Below are 21028 nucleotides of genomic sequence, written 5' to 3' on the forward strand. Positions count from 1 at the left end.
CTCTGTTCACTGAGTTTTCCTTGGAATTCTGGGTAGAAATTTCCCTTCCTTGCCTTCCTTCCTCTCCATTCTTTGTCTTCTCCAAATGCAAGCTGAGCTGGAAGAGATGTCTGGATGCCTCTCGGGCAGGATTTGGGACTGCCGAACAAAAAAGTTTTATTGACGCTATTAGGTGGCCGTGAGTGAGGGGACTTTCTCACTGGTTTGCTCTCACCAGAGGACTGGTTTTCTTTTCTAACCCTTGTTTTTTTCAGCATGGTTCTTGGTTCTATTGATGTGTTCGTGGTCTTCCCAAGTAGGTCCCTGTAGGTCCTTAGTCAAGTTTGGCTGAAAGTTGGTATGCAAATCAAGAGTTGTTTGGAAGATCTCATGGATGCCATGGAATTAACTGTGAAACTGACCAGCTCCACGTTTGACACCTAAAGCAACATTTGCTCTGTGAACTGACCACGTGGGGGTGTTTCTGGACTTGGAGCCTGCTTAGCTGCATGTCTTGTGTTTATCATGAATTTTGAAATCCCTCAAAATGTAAAAGATGCTTTCTTCTTATAGCCTGGGCTTGGAAACTCCCCAAAGAGGAAATTTGGCTTTTTCTTGATGGATAAGAAATAGCTGCTGTTCTCATGTCCCAAATCTGGGAGACCCTCATCATCTGTGCCTGGAAGAGTTCATTGTCACTGAGCAGCAGAGCCTGAGTGTCATCCTCTGTGGATCAGCCCATATTCCACTGCCTTATCTGATGAGGGGTCACATGCTGCTCACCTATCTGCCTGTGATTAAATTGGCTAACAGGCTGGAATCTCCCTGGAGGGCCTGGAACTCTGAGCTCTCTGTGTACTTTTCTGTAGCTAAGGGAAATTCTTAAAATGGCTGATGGAAACCAAACATGAGCTTCTGACTCAGTGTCCTTTCTTCTAGGGGTGGGTTTGGGGGAAGGTCCAGGCCTTTTTCCTGATCCTGAAATCCCGCATGCCTTGTCCTGCTTCTCCTGGATGGGGAAAACCCGCCAGTAAGCTCAGAAGGGAAGGAAGTGACCTTGGCTTGTATGGTTTGCATCTTCTTGGGCTTATCTTTCCCATGTGCATCACAGGCTGTAGCTGTATCCGGATGGAATTAAAGTATGATCCTCCTACCACCTTCTTCACCACTACAGATCAGCCCCAGAATGCCAGAACAAACTGTAACCTTGATTTTGGCCTTAAAACCAAGTAGAACTAGAAAAAACACAAACAAAACCTAGCTGTTCCATTTTGAGTTCAAGGGGAGATTGGATAGATCCCAGTGATAGGAGGACCCAGGTGGACTTCTGAGATGGGCCAGGAAATGGTACAGGAAGAGGGGATTTTTGTCATGGAGTGGGTGTGTGTGTGAGAGGTTGAACTTGAGTTTTGTATGAGTACCTTATGTGTGCTCCTTGAGGTCTTTTTTTTTTTTTTAAAGACTTATTTATTTATGCATAGAAGAGCTGGGGTACAGGCCAGAGATGCGGGGGTAGGGGAGGTGAGATGATCCACCAGAGACAGTGGGGAGTAGAACAGGCAGACTAACTGAAATACACTGCTGAGGGGAGTAGCAGGCGAGACCGGAGAGGTCTGCCTCACCATGTGGGTTGCTCCCTGGCCGGCCGGGGATCGAACTCATGATACAGAGGCCGTGGATTGCTTCATAGTGTGGTGCTTAATCCCTTGCACCACCAGGGAGGCCCTCCTTGAGGTTTTTGAAAGAGTACAAGGAAAAAAATGAAATGTATTCCCGCCCAGCCTAAAACTGCCTTTAAATTTGTGGGGCAAGGAAATTGTCTGACCTTGCATTGCTTGTTCTGCCCCAGCTTTTGCTTTTTGTTCTAGAAACAAACAGCTCCCATTGTGAATGGGACTGAATATTGTTCTGGAAACTGTGATCCCAGGTATATCCTAGAGGAGGGAGATGCCTGGTCCATGGTATGGCTCTTTTGTGCACATGCACTAGAGGTGTGAGCAGGCCTGGGCAAGCTGCACACCCCACGTGAGTCATTTCTCTTCCTCACAGTCCTCATTTCCCGCTGACTTCAGAGCATCTTAGCGTGGAAGAGACCCTGAGGACTGGAAGTGGTGTTACTCCCTCTCCCCTTGCGAGTCTGTCTGAAAGGCTGGCGTTTTCAGACTTTCATTTTCTTTCCAGCCCTCTTTCACTCATTCCCAAATTACAAGGTAGTTCTTTGTTACAAAACTTATTTATTTTCATGAAAAATTGCAACTCTGCCCTTCCCGTTGGAAGTGGTTTCTAAGCAAAATGGCCAGATTCTCCCTAGTCCCTTGCATATATTCTAGAAGATAGAAACAAGTAACTGGTGGAAAGCCCAAGGGTAGAGCTGATAGTGGGTAGGAGAAATGCCAGGCAAACATGTGAGAACTAGTTTTGTGGGGCTGGAGGTTCTGGAAAAATATCTCTCAGGTGATTCATGGGTTCCTGGAGGAATTTCAACTCATGGTCTATTGTAGGCTCTGGGTTCACTTCTGGGTGGTGGCCTTGGAAGTATTGGAATTGCCAAAACCAAAGATATTGCTGAGTATTTTCATGGGAGCAGTCAGCCGAAGTTCAGGTTTGACCCAGTTCATGGCCAAGTAGTTCTAGAGAGAAAAGGCAACAGTTAGCTTAAAGTAGCAGCTTGATGGCTCTCTCCTGAGTCTTCCCAAGAGCAACCAGTACCTTTGTCTGTCCCCAGGCTTGGCACTCACCGGAGTTGAATAGATGAAGTTGAACAGTACAAGCACTATAACCAGCATGATTACGACGAAAATGATCTTATAGCGATAGCGCTTCCAGAAAACATGGCAGAAAGTTTGAATAGGTGAATGCAGCCACATGGAAAAGCTGTTGATGCGTCTGTCCATGAGCAGAAGAGATGTCAGAGAGTGGAGGGCAGAACCTTCAGGTCAAGTCATCCAGAGCAGAGAGCTTGCTTTTTATTAAGTAGCTTCTGCTTGCTACCTCCCCCCAGCCTCCGCCCCAGTCTGTCTTTTTGCTCCTGATAATAGCATCACTGATCTGGAGCAGAGGGAAGCAATTCTGTCTCTCCACTTGTAGGCCCACCAGTCAGCAGTCAAACTGCTGGGCCCAGCAGTTCAGCTTTTTGAAGGGGTGAGGGGGATTCCTTGCCCTTGCCTTACACGACCCTTACAGGGGAGGATAAAGTGTAGGGTATTGGTTGGGTTCTGATTGGCCTCGTCCTGCTGGCTTGATTAAAGCATCCTTCTCTGACAGAATCTCCAGGGTCATCTTCACTTTACCCTACAAACACCATTAGTGGTAGGAGGCTGAGGACAGACAGCAAAGCAAAAATAGTTTTAATGCCTCTTCCCAGTGTCCAGAAAAGAAAAGGGATTTAGCTAAGTGCCCCAGAAATCTGTAGAGTCAAGTTACATGGCACAGCAGTCCTACCCATTCCCAGCTCCTACCGACATGCGCCATTTGCCATTATCGAGGACCTGGCAAGGCCACCAGCCAGTTACAGTCTTCTTCTTAAAGAGGGAGAAGTAATGGTTTTGGAGGAATTGGGGCAAGTTCGTGTCGACATCCATCATCCTGGTGGAGCACAGTTTGGCGTGCTTGGCTGGGAGGGGCATGTCAGACAAATCCAACTCCAGGACCCCTGAGCCCAGAGAAATACCGTCAGCAAGAGTGAGCTCCTTGCCTTATGGTTACAGGCCCCATGCCAGGATCTCACCTAGGAAGTCATCAGGGGAGAATACGTCGTTGTCCCAGACCTGGATGATGAGCCGAGCCGGGAACTTCATCACCGTGGGGTCCAGGCTCCAGACGTAATCCTAGAGGATGGCAGAAGGGCACATTATCAGCCTGTCTCCCTTGCCATTTCCCCGGGTCACCTTGGTAGTCCAGCAATGATGGAATGTCTAGAAAGGATTTTCGCCCGAGCTCACATGCCAAGTGTTATGGTACGTAGTTTACAGATCTCCAACGGAGGAGTGGGAGGGACACTACACCCCACCCGCAGACCTGTTACCTTCTGACTCAGGACGCACACACGCTCAGCTGCCAGGTAGTCCAAGGTGAAGATGAACCTCCAGTTGAAGTCGGCATCCCCAGTCAGGGAGCGGTAGTGGATATCTGTCTTCTGCATGTCCTTCTCTAGCCCGAATAACCACCTGGGGCCAAATTCCTTTCACCTGGGGGTCATGTGTGTGGTCCCCATGCCCCAGCTGGAGTCTTGTTTGGAGGGCTGCCCAGCAGACACCAGGCACAGGTGGAAGCAGAGAGATGTCACCCTTGGGATTAGGAGGACCCATAGGAATGACAGAACTAGGGAACTCTGGGGGAACACTGCTGGAGACCTGCTCCTCTTCCTCACCCTTTGATGTAGATGTCACTCATCCTCTCAGTACTTAAGCTGATGTCACTCAGGTCCACATCGGCAGTTTTCCAGATAATACAACGCAGCTCATACCTGTAGTCATGGTGCTCTGAGGCTTTGCTGGGGAATAGCTCCCGGGCTGCAGCCTTGATGAGGCAACAGTGGCCTAGAAGGCCGCCCTCCATGCCCACACCAGTCTTGATGCATTGGGGGAACCCAAGAAAAGAAACCCAGGGTTCCCAGGAGAGGAAAAAGAATGACTGCAGCTCAGTGTTGGAGAACTCTGATGCTCTGCACCATGAGTAGGCTGCTCTGTCCAGTGCAGTGGTTGGAATGGGCCATCACTTACCTTCTAGGCTTTCTGGGTCTGATGTTGACTGGGGGACCAGGAGGCCCAAGCTTCTTGGGGAAGATGTCCACCCACATTTGCACCTTCCCCTAGAGTGGAGATGAATTAAGTGTTTGCTGACCTCTGTTCTCCACAGGCTTGGGAACCCCGGCTGAGAGTCTAAGATGTCTTGAGACTGTGTTCCCAGCACTGAGGAGTGGGGTATAGAGGTATCCATAGGTGGAATGGACTCCAGACAGAAAGTCAAGCAAACATCCATCAGTTTCCCCTTTTTTCATTCTGACTGGGAGAAGAGTGCAGTGAGGTGGGTGGGGTATGGCAGCCTTGAACCTGACAGCGGTGGTGCTGGGATTGCACTTGCGATGAGTCTGTGGGATTAATGCCACCCAGCAGGTCATGCTAGATGGCCAGTTTGAGCAGGGCTCCAGAATGGGATTGGGCCTTCATTCACTAAATAGTCCAGGGGCCCTAACTTAGAGTAAACCAAGTGATCAGATTTCCAAGTCAGTTTATGTTGTATAACTACGTCCTAAAGATACCAAGCTATCCACAAAGCACAGAAATCAAAGCAAGAAGAAAAAATGGTATGAAGTGAAAGTGAAAGGATGGCAGAGTTACTGTATATTATTTCAAGCGATCTGACCTAAGATTATTCTTTTATTCTTTTGAAACTGACCCCATTTGAGAAAAGAAGTTTAATGAGAATGGATTTTAAAATACGCCTTAGAGGACTTTATATCCAGAATGTGGTATGAGTTAGAAAAATTTGGAGAATGAGATGAGCCATTTTGGTGACTGGAGGGTAGATGATAATTAGGGTGCCTGTGGGGATTTTTTCCCCCCATCTGTTTGGGGTTCCTTGCCAGGAAGAGAAAACAGCCTGCAATTAAAAGCCAAACCAGAGTTGTAATGTCTGTGCATCTGACCTCAGGTGCCACCTCCCCACGCTTCCTCAGGAGAGATTACAGTGGTGCTGGCGTTGGCTGGTAGGCTGCCTTGGCACTTTCCACAGCTGATAAGTGGCCTGGGTTTCTTGTGGCTGACTTCTATGGTTCTGAAGTTCTCCATTCTAAATGCAACTCCTTGTTCCCTAGCACATGTAGAACATGTTTGTCTTCTGTCCATGTGCATCTGTGAGTGCTTGGCCTCGCCTTCCCCTGTCGTCTTGGCCTGTGTGCTGAATAGAGGGACTCCCCTGTCTCCTGATCCAGCCCCTCCAGTCTCATACCTGGTCGATACCTGGCTGGCTGTCGTTGTACAGTGTGCGGGTCTCCACATGCTCAGGTACCAGTCCCTGGGTGTGCAGGACGTACAGTGCAAGGCGTTCTTTCTGAGGTCCCAGAAAAGGAGCTTTAGGGCCCTGGGGCTCTAAATTGGAGAGGATTGGGAGGAAGGGATCACAAGGTCATTAGTCCTTCCATTTCCCAGGTAGCTCCCCTCCCACCCCATTCCCTGATCCTAGCCTAGACAGTGGTGTTAGGTAACTTCTTTAAGGGGAGAGGGCCTTCAGAGGGGCTTCTACTGGCTTCAGAGGCCTAGATCTATGCTTTCTGGCAATGTGTTGTCCTTCTCACCAAAGCTTTGCAGTTTGAAGTTTCTCCCATTGTAATAAACAGAGTCTTCCTCAGGGCTGAACTGAGGGGCAGGCAGCGCTTTCCGCTTGGCGTGGTCTTCCAAGAGGACGCTTGGGGGCATCTGATCCCGCCACCTGAAGGGCCCTGATCTGGGGATATGTGAGAGGAAAGGGAAAGAGGCTTGGGTCCTGGAGAACACTTTTCTTTGAGCTACAGGATGACCAATGGTGAAATCATGAGTGGAGGCAGGTTCAAGTCCTGATACCCTACCCCAGGATGCAAGCATTTCAGAAGGAGGCTGTGGGCTCACTCCTCCCTCCTCCCCTGCTCCCTTGCCCTGGTTCCAGTCCACTCTTACATGCAATAGGATTTGGAGAGCCCACAACGAGCTCCAAAGCTAGATAGGAGTCGGTTTTCAAGATCGATGACTGTGGTTCCAATCTTATCATCAGGTGACAATAGGTCAAAGTCATATAACTGGATCTCTAGGTCCTTCTCCAGGGGGATGGTGCAGTTCAGTTCAAACATCCTAGGGAGAAAGGTGTTGGAGGCGCAAAGACTGGGCCATATTACCTACATGCCTCCCTCTGTGGCATCCCAGCCCCATGCACCCATGCTCCATCCCCTTATTGGGTAATGGCGACTATGGAGAGCTGAGTCTAGGATGGCTCTTGTCTGCCAGTTGCCACCCCCCACTTATGGCTTAAAATAACTTTTAATAAGCCTCTGACAGGGAGGGCAGAACTAGGCCGCCCATCCATCCAACTTCCATCTGTTGAGCACCTAGAGTGTGTGAGATACTATGTTAGGAACTTGGAGGCTAGAAGGGCAGGCAAGGGTTCTTTTCCATCTGGACCATTCTCCTGGCATGGTGTGGAAGGGGAGTGGAGAGGCAGGACTGGGTGAGTGGGGGCGGCTCACATGCCAAAGATGGGATCCAAAGTATTGGCCTTGTACTCATCCCGGTTGCCAAGCGTTGTCTGTCCCAGTTTCAGGATCACATAAGCGTCACACTGGAGGTCAGACATAAGTGAGGGAAGGACAGGAAATGGAGAGTCTGGGTTGGTCAGGGAGGGTGGGAGGCCGGCGGAAATGAGCCCCTTGTCCCAGGTAGCGTCTGTGGGGACTTGGCCTTCTGGGTGTCGGCATCCGGAGGGAGCTCCAGGACACTGGGGTTTAGGGTAGAGCGTGGGAGGTGCCTGGTCTGGGGGAGAGGGACTAGGAAGATGAGCCCGCAGCTGGGGTTGCGTGTTACCATGCCATTGTAGTCTTGGGGCTGCAGGTTACTTGCTCGAACCACGTATACCCGCACCACGCACTGCTGAGGGAAGTCCTCTTTCTCGGGCCCGGTCACAAACTGGCGGGGGGGTATAGGGGATTCTGGATTCTCAGGGAAGGGGTAGACACGGAAAAGGCCCTGTGTATGTTGGGAAGAGAAAGTATTGCCACCTCAGCTTGGCTGTGCCGGCCCAGCTCTGGCCCAACTGGAGGTGTCCCTAATCCAAGCTCAAGAGAGGGAGGGTTAGGCTGAGAGTGGCAGGGACAGAAGGCTGTGGGGAGGGCAGTAGAGGCAGGAGCAGCAGGGGTGCTCTGCAGGGAATACTGTTTAGGAGGGGTGCTGGGTAGACGAAACGTGGTCACTAGGTGAACTCCCAGTTTCCTCCAATGTGAATTCTTCTGCCAGCATCCATCCTTTCAGGTTTGAACTTGTTCTCTCAGGTGCTCAAGGTGTTGAGAGGGCAGGATAGAACAGAGCTAGGAGTGAGAAGACCCTCACCCTGCCTGTGTTAGAGGAGGTCACCCCCAATCCCTGCATGGGTTGGTGTCTGCTTCCTTACTTCCTCAACTGTTTTTCAAGCCTTTCCTGGCCCATCCTCATGAGGAGCACATAGAGCCAGGGCTCTTACTAGGGGTTCAGGAGACAGGCAGCTAAGCCAGGATAGACGCATACCTTGAACTCCCCCACTGCAGGGCTGTCCACCTTGGGCTGTTCCTGGTAGAGTTTGAAGGTCTGGCAGAAGTCCTGCAGGCCTTGGAAGGCTGGCACAGCCTCCAGCTCACAGTCATACACCTGTGGGAGAGTGTGTGGGGCCCAGGCTGGTGGGGAGAGCAGACCTGGCTTGACCTGAGGGGACAATTCCTGGGGTGAGTGCAGTCAATGGCCTAGGGTCAGCACTGGCAGCTGCAGGGCATGCAGGTGGAGGTATGGCCCAAAGTCTGGGAGAGACAATGGGCAAATGCCCCCCCCCCCACCTTTATGCTTCCCAGAGGAACCAGGGCTAGGTTTGCTGGCCTCTCCTAGCAGGTTTTATTCCATCTCTCTCAGCAGCCTCCCATCCGTGGGGCCTCCAAACCTTCAGAGTATAGAAGCCTTTGTACTTGTATATCAGGGACTTAGGAGTGTCTCCTGTGGCCCAGAACAGCTTGCTCCACCAGTCTACCTCATGCTCATATTCATCCTGGCAGGGAAGAGGGGCATTCTGGCCATCAGAAGAAGGCACAGTGGCCTTCTGCCCAGGATCATGTCCCCCTACCCCTCACCCCCATCCCCGCTTTCCTGGGATGACCAGAATGCCATGTTCTTGGGGCTGAATCTACATCACCTCATGCTTGCTGGACTTGAACCAGAAATTTCCACAGAAGTGATCTAGGAGCTGAGAGATGAGCGCAGTGAGCAAGGGGAGCCCTAGCAGCCCATGGCCCACTAACCACCTGACTCCTTTGCACTTCACAGAGGCCCTTTAATTCAGACTAGGGGTGAGGACAGTAAGCGTAATTCTTAGTTCTCATTGCCCATAGTTTCAGTCTGAACTCTTGGAGGGCTCAGAAATGCAGAACCTCAAGCCCCTCCCTTGCCCCCAACCAGAATCTGCTTGTGTTCAGGATGCCCAAAGGATTCCTGTGCATGTGTGCATGCGAGTCTGGTAACCGCTGCTCTGGAGCTGTAGTTCAGAACCTTGAAACACTCTGGAATCACAGTGGGCAGGCGGGGTTGGGGGGAGTAGGAGGGATGGGTTGGCACTTGGACTAAAGTGCTGATGCCTGGTCCTCCCCCAGGTACTCTGATACAATTGGTCAGTGGCCTGGCTGTCAGAATTCTTTAAACCCTCAAGCAATTCTAATGTGCACTCTAGGTTGCGAATCACTGCTGTAGACTTGTGTACGATTAGGCTTCACATTGCGTTACAGATGGCAGAACTGTGTTTCATCTACCTCCTCCCTCTGCAGGGATAAAGGTGGTTCCCTTTAAATGGTGTGGGAGAACATGGGGCCGCAAGCTCTTTACTCACCGTGTGGCACTTTCTCATAGTCAGCACTGTGTGGAGAAAGCGATCATGAGTCTCAGGAGGGGAGCCGAGTGGGGAAGAGGGATACCAACCCCACAGGGCAGCCAGGGCCTTGCCCACTCCCAGGGGAGGGTGAAGCCTGGGCAAGGGCACAGAGAAAGACCATACTTGGAAGCCATTGGGACATGCAGTTTGCAGCCCAAGGGTCACAGAAGTAGGGTTGTAGGGAGTCAATGCTGGCCTGACCCACCACGGTCCGCTGGCCAAAGTCCTGCACATCCACCACCTTCAAGACGAGGGGCAGCACGTAGGTCTCCTCCACAGGCATGTACTGCAGCCCGAAGGAGAGACGGAGTGAGCCTCCCAAGAGAGGAGGGCTGCCCTAGGCCTGGCCTGAGGACTGCTTACCAGCGTGAGGAAGAGGACTGATTCCGTGAAGTTGGGGTTGGCCTGGAAGTTCCTGATGGGTTCTGTCTGCAAGGACTCTTCCCAGCATTCCACCACGAGCTGAGGGGAGTGCACCTGCTTCATGTTCCGCAGACCCCAGACCAAGAGCTGCCAGAACAGAGGAGGAGGGGGGACAAGGGGCAGGCAGTGCGTCTGTAATGGGGTCCTGACCAGCAAGAGGGGCTGTCCTGGGAGGGGAGTGATGGTGCCTTAGAGGATGTGTTTGGGTGAAGTCAGGCTGAAGGCTCGCCTAGGTCGCCTGTCCTGTGAGGCATCTGTGCTTCTCAAGGCCTGCAGGCTGCTGTCCCCCCTCCATATCGTGCCCTTGGGTATCTTTCACTGACCTCCAGTGCCCCTTAGGTATTGTCCTTTCTTGCAGCCTGCCTTACCAGGAGTGAGTTCCTGAGGCTATCTTGTATCCCAGAGAACTCTGTGGCCATTTGGGAACCCAGCGCTCTGGGTCTTACAACCGACAGACACTGGGTGCCCTGGGAGATGTCTTCAGGGGACCAGATAAGGAACCAGCCAGGTTGCCTGATCTTAGGGAAGGCACCAGCAAAAGGGGAACCTGACCATCTTTTACTCTTGCCAGATTGGTGGCAACGCACAGAGGTTCCAACGTGGGACTTCCATGCTACTCTCAAAAGAGAGGCGAGAGACATCAGGGTCACCATTTGGGATCAGGCAGGGCCCCTATTCTGGCTCTACTACTCAGTCCCTGTGTCACTTTGCAGAGAATATATGTTTCTCAGAGCCTTGATTTCCTTCTCTGGAATGTAGTCCCTACTACTGCACAGGGGCAGCAGATAGCTCAAGATCTGCATTAAAAAAATTTAAACTGTTCAGAGCTCCTGCTCTTCATTTCTCTCCTCTCTCCCTCTATCATCTCACTTTGGGGTCCAAGCTTTGGATCACCGGTCATGAAGGCCCAATAGGGTCAGCAAAGAGAGCTCCCCAGTACTGGCTGCTCTGGACGATGCCTATGCCCTGCCCACCCTGCCCATTCCATCAGTACCTCAATAGCCATTTTCCTTAGGGTGGGCTGGATGCTCCTGGGGAGTGTGTAGAACCCATTCTTCCAAGGAACACTAAAGATTGGCACCTTCTCTCTGAGACTCTGAAGACATGAGGTGAGAGAACAAGGAGTCTGAGTCCCCTTTGGGCTGGTTCTGCTATCCCTGCCCCCAACTCAAGCAGGTCCAACCCAGGAGGCTCCAGAGTCACATGGGTAGAAGCTGGCAGGGGAGATTGAGGACAGTTGGGTGACCTGGGCCACCAGCCCAGTGTTCCAGTTCCTAGGCCCCAGGCCTTCCCTACGGAGGTGGTGTTGGGGATGGAAGCTGTGGCAGGGGAGTGATGTGGGGGGCATAGAGCACCACACCCCTCATCCTCTCCCCTAGTACCTCAGTCTCCAGGATCAGCTCACAGGATGCCAAGATCTCCCCGTCTTCATCTCCCAACTCTCTTATAAGTGGGTGCCATCTCATGGGTGGCAGCATCCGCTTTTGGACATCCAGCCAAACCTCCGGGGGCCACATGCTCCGTCCCCATAAGCTCTCCTTGCCCTGTAGTGAAGTGGAAGCTCACATAACATGGAAGCCATGTCTGACTGGCCTGGATTCTGACACTCTAGGCTGAGAGCTGGCATTTAGTTTACGTGATGCTCTGCCAGTTAACCCCACTGAAGCACTTCCTATGTGTTCTCTAAAATGAAAGCCCCTCAGCAACTCAGTCCAGCCCACTCCGCCTTACCCAGGAGTCTCGCTGCCACAGTTCCAACACCACAAGTGGAGGGCTCTCTTTGGTGTCGTGGGGATTCTCATATAGGAGGAGATGCTGAAAGATGATTGTCTGGTCCCACGTTGGGGCTGCAGAGCTCCTTAGGATTTGGGTGCACTGGCTGTGGTTCAAGAAGATCACCCGTACGAAGGGTCCTGGGAAGTGGGGGAGAGGAAAGCGTTGTGTCTTTGAGCTGTCCAGTGAGGCTCATCTCTCCTCTGGCTGCTGCTGCCACTGGATCAAGTACCCAGGGAGGCCCAGATCAAGCAGCCACTGCTACTGCCGGCTACCCAGGTGACCTCAGTGTGAGCCTCAGAGCAAACGGCATATAACCAGAGGCCAAAGGTGATTTGCTTCATTTGCATCTGTTTCTCGACACCATGACTGAAGCCTGGACCTCACAAGGTAGAGGCCCCCAGGTGCCTCTGGAAGAATTTTGGGGGTGCTGCATTTCCACTGCATCAGTGAGCAGCTTTGTCCTTGGAGAACAGCGAGTGGCCTCCTGATGTGTGGGTGCCGATGCCCAACAGACAGCGCTTTCAGCAGACACCACTACCTGGGTCAGACCTTCATCTAGCAAGCTGCCCCCTACTAGCATCGCCACTAACGAACTAACAAACAGGACAGGGCGGGAGCATGTGACTCACCTGAAACCTGTGGGTTCTCCCAGGACCAAGGGCAGGTTCCCTTCCACAGGACCGGGGATTGCCACCCTCTTCCCAGTCCTCATCTTCACTTCAACACAAAGGATGTGGAATTCCCAAGCCGTCACCCTCCCTCTTGCCTTCACATCTCATCAGTCCTCTGCCAGGCAAACTCCTCCCTTTTTAAGGCTCAGTGCAGTGGTGCCTCTATGGGGTGAAGACTCCCCAATTTCCCTTCCCTGGATTCCACAGCTTTGGGGACACACTTCAAGAGTCCTGCCTTCTACTCCATGTTTTTGTGTCTTTTCCCCAAACCAGGGTCATGAGCTGGGAGTGGGGAGCTGGGGGATCTGTTATCCCCTTCCTTGTCACATTTTAACCCTGCTGGATGGCCACATCAGGGGGCCTGCTGGGGGTAGGAAGAGGAGTGTTTGCTGCCTACCCTGGAATGTCTGGATCTGGGTGGACATCTGTTTCCGGGCCTGGTAGATATAGCAGAAAAGCTGGTAGTAGTGGGGCTCTGGGTAAGAAAGCAGCAGCGTCCAGCACCTGCTTCCGGAAGCCCCATCTGCCCCTCCTCATGCCCTGCCCTCCAATGCTGGGCCTCTGGGGCCACCCATACCCTCTCAGTTACATGCTCACTGTTGAAGACACAGTAGATGAAGGGTAGGTTGGGTGCGTGGGGGGTCTCCAGGTACGACCTCAAGGAGTCCATGAATGATCTGGAGATACTCCGAGATGGCTTCTTGTGCGTTTCCATCTTAGCCTGATGTTCCATTTCCAACCTGTGTTCCTAGGACAATCTCTTCTCAGGTGTCTGGGTGTTTTCCCTGTCTCCTTTAGCCCAGGCCCAGTCCACCCTTTTCTGTCCTTCAAAGCCCAAGAATGTGGATCTGAGACCCAGAAGCCCCCCCTCTCTCACAGCCCCAAGCTGGGGCATCTCTGGCTGGTGGCCCACACCCAGGTCAGGCCCTGGCTCTCTGAGAAGTGAGGCCATGGGGGGTGGGAGGAATCTTCCAGGCCACTGAGGCTTTACCAACGATCCCTCCAGGAGGAATATGGGTGCAACGTCCTTCTCTTTGTTGGGGGCCAGCCTGCGGTGCCAGCAGCGGCGACGGAACTGACTTTGAGGCTGAGGGTTCAGGTGGAACTTGGAGCCAAAGCTGCCATACTCCCAGCCCTCCTCCGCTGCTGGGCTGGACTGGTGCTGCAGGGAGGGGAGCATAGTCACCCTCCTGCCACCCGAGGTGGAACCTGTCTGCAGTCCTGGCTAGCTCTCTGCCCAGGCGGCCCCTCACCAGCTGCAGAAAGGAGAGGGTCTCCTGTTCGTAACTCAGGTTTCCACGGTCCCTGAAGCGCACCCGTGCCCAGCGCCGCCGGCGACATGAGTAGTAGGTCTTCTCCACCGAGTTCCAGACCTGGGGGAGCCCCGAGGGCGGGATCCCCACTCCATACTCCCAGCCTGCAGAGGCAGGACATGCCTCTGGGTGCTCAGGTGCCCACAGGCTGGGAGGCATAGAAAAGCCTGAGAGATGGGCCCCAGAAGGGCAGGCTAAAGTGGCAGTGCTGTCCCCCAGGTCCAGGCCTCTTTGAACCTGAGGTGTGGAAATGAACTTACGGTCATATTGTGTTATCTGGGTGAAATGGGTCCACTCCCTTCTTACGAAAGAAGAAGTTGCGGTTTGGAAACACCCTGTGAGCTACACAGCCCCAAAGTAGCAGAGCCCTTGTGTTGAGTGCAGGTCCACAGACCTCCAACCTGCTCTCGTCCCTGGGCTGCCTAGGGTAGACCCAGCTGACCACCAGATCTGCATTCAAGTGCTCAGGAGGCGTGCACAGCCAACCTGGCTCAAAACAAACCTGCATCTGTGGGAAGGGCAGAGGCCCTACTCTTTGGAGGCCGGGGAGGCCCCCTAGGAATTCAGACACATCCCACCCAGAACATGACTGTTCTGAGGCTGTGGGAAGTGTGGGTCCTGGCTGCTCCTCCTGCCCTTAGTCTGTAGCCAGACGACTGACCCTCGTTGTCCACTGCATGGTTCAGCTCCACAGTCCAGTTCTTCTTCACATGCCAGCCTTGGGGGCACTTCATGTTCTCCCGGGCTTCTACAGGCTGTCCATTCTGTGGGTGGAGAGGGCAGGCCAAGGGCATCTGAGTCAGGAGGCCACCTTCACTCTTTCCACACGTCCACTCACCTACCAAGCCTCCTTGGAGCTGCCTAGCCTTGCTTGCTCCTCCACGTCCCCCGAGTTGGCTTCAGCCCCTGCTCACCAAATCAGTGTTCGGGATGGCTGCCGACACCCAGAACCCAGTGAGGTCTCGATGCTGGTTCTCGTACACCTCCTCTACCACCTGGCTCTTATTGATGTCCACGTCCAGGAGGAGTCTGGGGGCAACAACACCCCAAGTTCCTAGCACATCTCTCTGGATTTATAGGCCCCAGGGGTTCTCTGTTGGCTGACCACTCTACCTGGAAGCCCCATTGCTCTAGGCAAGGCTGAGCAGTGGGACCTTAACACTCAGGGTAGGAGGGTGGGTAGGGCCCTCTGTCTTGTGCACCCCAGCTCTCGGCAAGAGGCTACAGTGGCCATGTGCCTGCCTCTCTGGACGGCTACTAAGTAGCCCTCCCAGATGAGAAGAGTCAACTCCAGTGCTGCATGTCCAGGGCATACGGGCTCCAGACCCTGTACACCAGCCTTACCTCCTCTGAGGCTCCACTGTCCACTGCCCCTCCCAGTGCCATCCATAGGGTTCCTTGAAGTCCTCTTTGGGGAGGGCCTTGTGCCCCATGGCGTCCGAGAAGTTGGGGCAGTGATGCAGCCCCTGCTGCCCCCACTGGCCTTTGTACTTGGCTTCGTTCTCGTACTGGGAAAGGGGAGGTCATCAGTGCCTGCTGCCTACCCAGCACACAGTAGGGCCCTGCTCTGGACCCCCAACTCTAGGCTGTAAGCGCCTCTAGAAATGTTAATCTCAGGCAAGAACGGGCCATATGACGCGCGCGCTCTGGACTGCAGCTTGTGTCATCACTTCTCAGGGGCAGGCCTGCCTGAGGCAATTAGGTATGTATCCCCTGTGCTGTCTCTACCCTATCTAGGTGTTTACCCCAAAACCCAGAGATCACATCACTGCCCCCACACTGTTATTCAGCACAGGCAGACTGCATTCATCAAGCGCTCATAATGAGTCAGGTCCATGCCTCAAGCTCCCATTTCATACGTGAGGAGACCAAGCTCAGAGGTCCACTCCACCCCAGGTTGCTTAGCCAGTGCGGGTCAATATCGGGCAAATGCCTATTTTAGGGCCCAGTGTCCCGAGATGTGACTCATCCGCCCTATGGTGGTCTTGGGGAACCCAGTCCTGTTTCACTGCCTGTGCTGGCCTGGCTGCCTCTCAGCCTTTCCTTCCATGCAGCCCTGTTCCCTGCCTCCTGCAGTCCCTGCTCCCTGCCCTCCTCCCACATCCCCATTCCATCCCAGAGTCTCCAAGTCCTACAGAAGGGCTGACTGCATGCTATGATATTCCTGGCTGCAACATGCATCTAGGAATCACAGAAATGTGCTTTAATTCAGTAAAGTAAACAGCTTGAAACTCAAAACTTTCTTTCTGCTGTCAGAGTCTTCTGAGCAATGTTCTCCCCCAGGGAGAAAGCGCTCTCCACTCCCTTCTGATTGTGGGGTAGTCTCTGGCTGGCTGCTCAACCCTTACACCCCATGCCACCCTGGGTTTATGATTCTGTGGCAGATGCCTCATCTCCATTTCCTCTGATCATTTCAGGCCTCCTCTTCCCCAACCACCAGACTGGCCCGAAGGCCCCAGCTGGCGTCTGCAGTGTCCCAGGCTGCCATGTTGGTGATGGGTGAGGCCTCCTGCAAACTGAAGCCTTGCTCACTTCACATGCCCTGGGATAACTGAGGGAAACTCCCAGTAAACCCCCAGGGAACCACTTGGCTGCCCCTTCTGCAATCACTCACTGTGGTTCACCCACCAGGGCCCCTGAGCTGGTGTCTGAGGTGGCTTTGGTTTCTGCCACCTTCCCGTCAGACCCCTCTCACAGTCCTCAGATCCTGCCCTGTCCACTCACCGTCTCCGCGTACACCACCATCTCGCCCCTGCGGAGCAGCTGCAGGGCCTTGCTGTCCATCACGTTGCCCAGCCACATGCAGACTCGGAGGTGGGCCGGGAGCATGTCCTTCTGTCCTTCACCCTCTGGGTACTGAGCCAGAGGCAGGTCAACCCCACAGGGGCAGGGGCATGAGTGAGCAAAGGCACACACATCTGCCCCTTCACCCTGAGACCCAAGAACAGGGACATCACCCTGAGCTGGGTTCCAGGGCTAAAATGTGAATGGTACAGATTCCCTGCCTGGCAGAGTGGGAGAGGACGTGCAAAGGGTTACACTTCTGGGCCCATGGACATCGGAGAGGCTGGTGAGGGTCAGGGGAAGGGGGCAGTGCAGGGAGGACTCCACGAAGGAGCGGTGACAATGGTGGCATTGACAACAGTGCTAGTGATCCCTTTCTGTAACCGCCCCCACCCCAAGTGCTGAATGAGCAGCGTCTGTTTCTATTCACACACACCACCGCGGGGTGGGCACTGTTACCCCCAGGACATTCACAGAGGAACAGACTATGGCTTGGACATAGTCAGGAGTTGGCCAGGGTCCAGCCAAGCCAGTGAGTGGTAGAGGCAGGATTCAGGTCTCAGTCTTGCAGGCCGAGGGCTCAGATATGTATGGAGGGGCCTTCCACTACAGTGGAAGGGGAAGCCAGGCAGGTTTGGGGTAGGTTTGGGAAGCCCAGACAACCTGAAATTGAGTCTTCTTTAGGAGGCAATGGGGAGCAAGGAGAGCCTCTGAGAGGAATAAAGGATAAGTGCGCCCCACCTGCCTTGGTGAGAAGAGGGCTTGCCCATGTTGGTGGTCAGCTAGCTTTATTTGCAATCTGCATCTCATATTCTGGGCTGGTGCATAATCCTCATAGGCATGAAATACTTTGGATTTCACCCAATAGTGGTTCACAGAACAGAAGACAAGGGGCTGGGCCAAGTGTGGCATGAGGATGAAAGGGGAGACAAATTCAAGGAACACGAGGGACGTGAACAGGCATCAGCCACATGCTCACGGTCACAGACCCCTGCTTTGCCCTCACAACTGTTTAAACTCCAGGTTACCTGGTAAAGGACCCAGGACGGAGGAAGTGGGATGTCCTTGGGGAGACTCATGGGGATTGCCTCAAGACTTTAGGTGTTCTCATTTGGGGTGTGTCTGGGCCCACTCCTCCCCTGAGGACTGGGCAAGCTGAGGACTCACTGTTTCCCACCTGCAGGAGAAGGGTCTGTGTCTTCCCACAGAATCTTCCAGAATAAAGGGTCCCCGCTGGGGAGAACAAGATGCTGTGGGCGGGCACCTGTGCGAAGGCCACCGGCTGCTCATTGGCCATCAGCCAGATCATCACGTCCGGGATGCTCACCTGGGGCTGCCAAGGCAGGAAAGCATCAGGCATGCATGTATGGCTGGCTTTGAGGCCTGCTCCCCAACCCGTGTGCCCAGTGCCCACCTCAGGGAGCACAGCATTGAGGCGGTACAACCAGCTCTCCACGGTGGCTACCATGTTCCTGCGCTTGGCTTCCTTGGCGCTTTGAGCCAGTTCCTTCAGGAGGTGATTGCGGAGCTGCCACCTCTTCTTATCCAGCTCAGTGGCTTTGGGCTGATGGGTCATGCAGGGCAGAGGGCGCCTGTGTCCAGGACCAGGGAGGAGAGAGGCTGGGACTTGTCCCCACTTCCCAACCACCCACCCTGCCTTAGAGCAAAGCCCTTCTTAGCCTACCTTCTGATGTCCTGGCCTACCTTCCTGGCCTACCTTCTGATGTCCTGACACGGGTGTACTTCCCACCCCCCTTCAGGAATCCTGCTCACTGCCAGCCTGGCCCATGAGTTCTCATCCATCCCTTCCCTTCTTCCCAGCCCCGCCACATGCCAGGTCTGCGCTCAGGAACCACCCCTGGATGTGAGCCAAGAGACAGGGCCGACCAAGCCTTGGGGGTTGGGCTGGGGATCTCAGAGGGCTATGGGGCTAGGAGAGGCCTTAGGATGAATCTGAACAGGCAGCACCTGAAGAGGGCACTATGGGTAGAGTAGCAGCAGGAGGGGAGGTGTGTGACCCTGATGTGCAGGGCTTGTCTGGATAACATAAAGAAGCAGAACTTTGTGGGAATGTCAGGTTGAGTGTGGGGACAGCAGGGAAAATGCTGGCAGTGGGGGAGGTCAGGCCTGAATGGGAGAAGAGAAGCAGCTCTGTTTGAGTTTCAAGCATGGAAAGGATTTGGGCAGAACTTGTATTTCCTGAGGAGGTAGAGTGAGGTAGGGGAAGGTGGCGGTGTGGAGGGTGGAAGGCTGCTTTGAATGGCACTGGTCTAAGCTCCCCTTGTCAGCCACTGATCGAGCTCATCCCCAGCCCCAGTGGGCCTGCCCCACTCCTACTTGCAGTCCTCCGCCAGCTCCTTCAGCAGTTTCTTCCACTGGGGGAGCAGAGCTGGGTCCCTGGGATTCCTCATGGATTTCAGGGTGTCCAGATTTGCTTTCTGTGCAACAGGAAAGAAGGGGCAAGGGAGCATGGGGTTCACCTAGGATGGGTTACAGGACTGACTGACCCAAGATGCTTTCAGTCAGGACAAGGGGACCTTTGAGGGGTAATCTGGGTATGTTAGTCCAAAGCTGTAGCATGTTCCTGCAAGGTTAGGATCCCCACACACCCTCCCACTGCCCCATAGAAGAAGGGTGATGGGGGGAGTTAGGATGGCCTGGGTCATGAAGTTGTACAGAGTCCTGACTCCAGGCTTTCTTCCTGTGGGCATAAGGAAGTCATGTCTGAGGTTCTCCTGCCTAAAACTGTTCAGTTGCTTTCCCTTCTTCTTCTTCTTCTTTTTTTTTTTTTTAAGATTTATTTATTTATGCAAGCACTGGGTACAGTCAGAAGCACGGGAGGGCGAGAGAATTCACCAGAGCCAGAGCGGGGAGAAGAACAGGCAGAAGGACCAAAGTACACTGCTGAGGGGAGCAGAGGGTGCGGCAGGCGAGGTCTGCTCATCATGTGGGACCCTCGCTGGTGGCCGGGGATCAAACCAGCGCTGCAGAGGCTGCGGGCAGCTTCGCAGCCCAGTGTTCAACCGCTGCGCCACCAGGGGATGCTTTCCCTTCTTAATAGACACCTAAAATCTTTTATGATCTGACCCTTCCCAGCTTCTCCATGTCACTTCCATACTCCCACCACCCCCAAACTTGGCTTTCATATTATACCATCTCTGTTCCCACATTGCCCCCAGCAAACTCCTCATTTTTCAAGACTCTACGCAAATGCCACTTCCTTTACAAGGATCTCTTCTGGTTCTCCTCTCTTCATCTCCGCTCCTCTACCCCCAGGCTCGGCTCCTATAGCTCCTGCAGCTCTCTCAGCCTTAGCTGCACCACATAGTAACTGTCTGGTTAGTGGTGGTGAGACAGGGGCAGCTTTGTGTCTTCAGGGCCTGGCCGTGTAGCAGCATTTCCACCTCAATTGGTGTGGAATGCAGGAGAGAGCTGAGGGACCAGCTTCCTGACAGACTCATTTCCCCTCTGCCAATGGTCTGGCCCTCCCCTGCAGCCCTCTTGCGCTTACCAGGCGATCCCGAGTGATGTGGAGGAGGTTGAGGCAGTTCATGCGGAAGCTGACGTCCTCCCAGTAGGAGGTCACGGCCACAACAGGCTTGGTGTTGTACCAGGGCACGTAATGGTAGAAGTTTCCTGAGACATAGACACACACGCGAGGTGGGGGAGTCTGACAGGCTCTGGGAGATCTCCCTTCACGGTCTCCTCTCATAGACCTTCTTTCTGAGCTGCTTCATTCCCAAAGGATGTGACCTGCTCGTTGTCCTAACTGAACCCCTCCTACCCGAGCAGGCCAAGGGCCACTTGAGCAGGTGTTCATTTGATAAACTCAGTGATCTTGTCACACCTTCATCGTGCTCGGTGTGTCACCAGCCTTTCCAAGTCTCCAGTTTGTACAAGTGGAAAGTCCAGGCGGGTGATGGGCAGTAGTTCGCCTGAGGTCACACAGGCAAGCAGCTGCAATGCAGGTATCACCAGAGCCGCATGCCCATAACCTCGGGGGAGATGCTGAGACAAGGGGCACACCTGAAGCAAGTTGTTGATTCTGGGTGTTCTGTGAGGTGGGAGAAGGGGCCCTGAGTTCAGTGAGGAAGTTTGGTTGGGGTGGGTGGACATCTAACCTAAAGGGTCTGCAGGGCAGAGGAGAGGGGCAAGCATGGTGGACTGGGTTCTCTGGCAATGTTCCTTACTGAAATGAGGGGGGATGGGTATAGGTGAATGAAACACAAGTGATTCTTTTTCTGAATGTATGGCTGAGTTAGCATAAAAGGAAGAAGTCCACAGCAGCCAAAAATAAAGTGAATGCAGAAACCCTGTGAGGCAAGCAGAAGCAAAGCTGACCTCTGTCCTCTGAGTTTTCAGCAAATCTTAGTGAACTTGCAGTTTTCTTTTTTTCTCTTTAAGATTTATTTATTTATGCATACAAGAACTGGGGGATAGGCCAGAGGTGCGGGG

General features: G+C 53.5%; 1 protein-coding gene across 1 annotated transcript in view; it reads right to left on the reverse strand.

Moving 5' to 3' along the window:
* Positions 1-2489: 2489 nt before the first annotated feature.
* FER1L5 (fer-1 like family member 5) overlaps positions 2490-21028 on the reverse strand; it is a gene marked incomplete at both ends in the record, with an annotated part of 47449 nt that continues 28910 nt past the window's right edge. The window contains 33 exons of the mRNA XM_084234801.1: positions 2490-2609; positions 2718-2865; positions 3161-3270; positions 3438-3631; positions 3707-3806; positions 4004-4145; positions 4349-4471; positions 4701-4789; positions 5929-6068; positions 6275-6423; positions 6633-6803; positions 7196-7287; positions 7530-7691; positions 8226-8345; positions 8629-8733; positions 9565-9590; positions 9730-9892; positions 9970-10116; positions 11024-11125; positions 11412-11573; positions 11761-11942; positions 12874-12951; positions 13074-13132; positions 13472-13638; positions 13730-13893; positions 14451-14553; positions 14704-14818; positions 15134-15297; positions 16514-16645; positions 17751-17906; positions 17988-18165; positions 18911-19011; positions 20085-20209. Of these exons, the coding sequence (XP_084090927.1) occupies positions 2490-2609; positions 2718-2865; positions 3161-3270; positions 3438-3631; positions 3707-3806; positions 4004-4145; positions 4349-4471; positions 4701-4789; positions 5929-6068; positions 6275-6423; positions 6633-6803; positions 7196-7287; positions 7530-7691; positions 8226-8345; positions 8629-8733; positions 9565-9590; positions 9730-9892; positions 9970-10116; positions 11024-11125; positions 11412-11573; positions 11761-11942; positions 12874-12951; positions 13074-13132; positions 13472-13638; positions 13730-13893; positions 14451-14553; positions 14704-14818; positions 15134-15297; positions 16514-16645; positions 17751-17906; positions 17988-18165; positions 18911-19011; positions 20085-20209 (4289 nt within the window). The remainder of the gene's footprint in view (positions 2610-2717; positions 2866-3160; positions 3271-3437; positions 3632-3706; positions 3807-4003; positions 4146-4348; positions 4472-4700; positions 4790-5928; positions 6069-6274; positions 6424-6632; positions 6804-7195; positions 7288-7529; positions 7692-8225; positions 8346-8628; positions 8734-9564; positions 9591-9729; positions 9893-9969; positions 10117-11023; positions 11126-11411; positions 11574-11760; positions 11943-12873; positions 12952-13073; positions 13133-13471; positions 13639-13729; positions 13894-14450; positions 14554-14703; positions 14819-15133; positions 15298-16513; positions 16646-17750; positions 17907-17987; positions 18166-18910; positions 19012-20084; positions 20210-21028) is intronic.

The sequence above is a fragment of the Talpa europaea genome (assembly GCF_964194135.1).
Source record: "Talpa europaea genome assembly, chromosome: 6".
NCBI classification, from domain to species: Eukaryota; Metazoa; Chordata; class Mammalia; order Eulipotyphla; family Talpidae; genus Talpa; species Talpa europaea.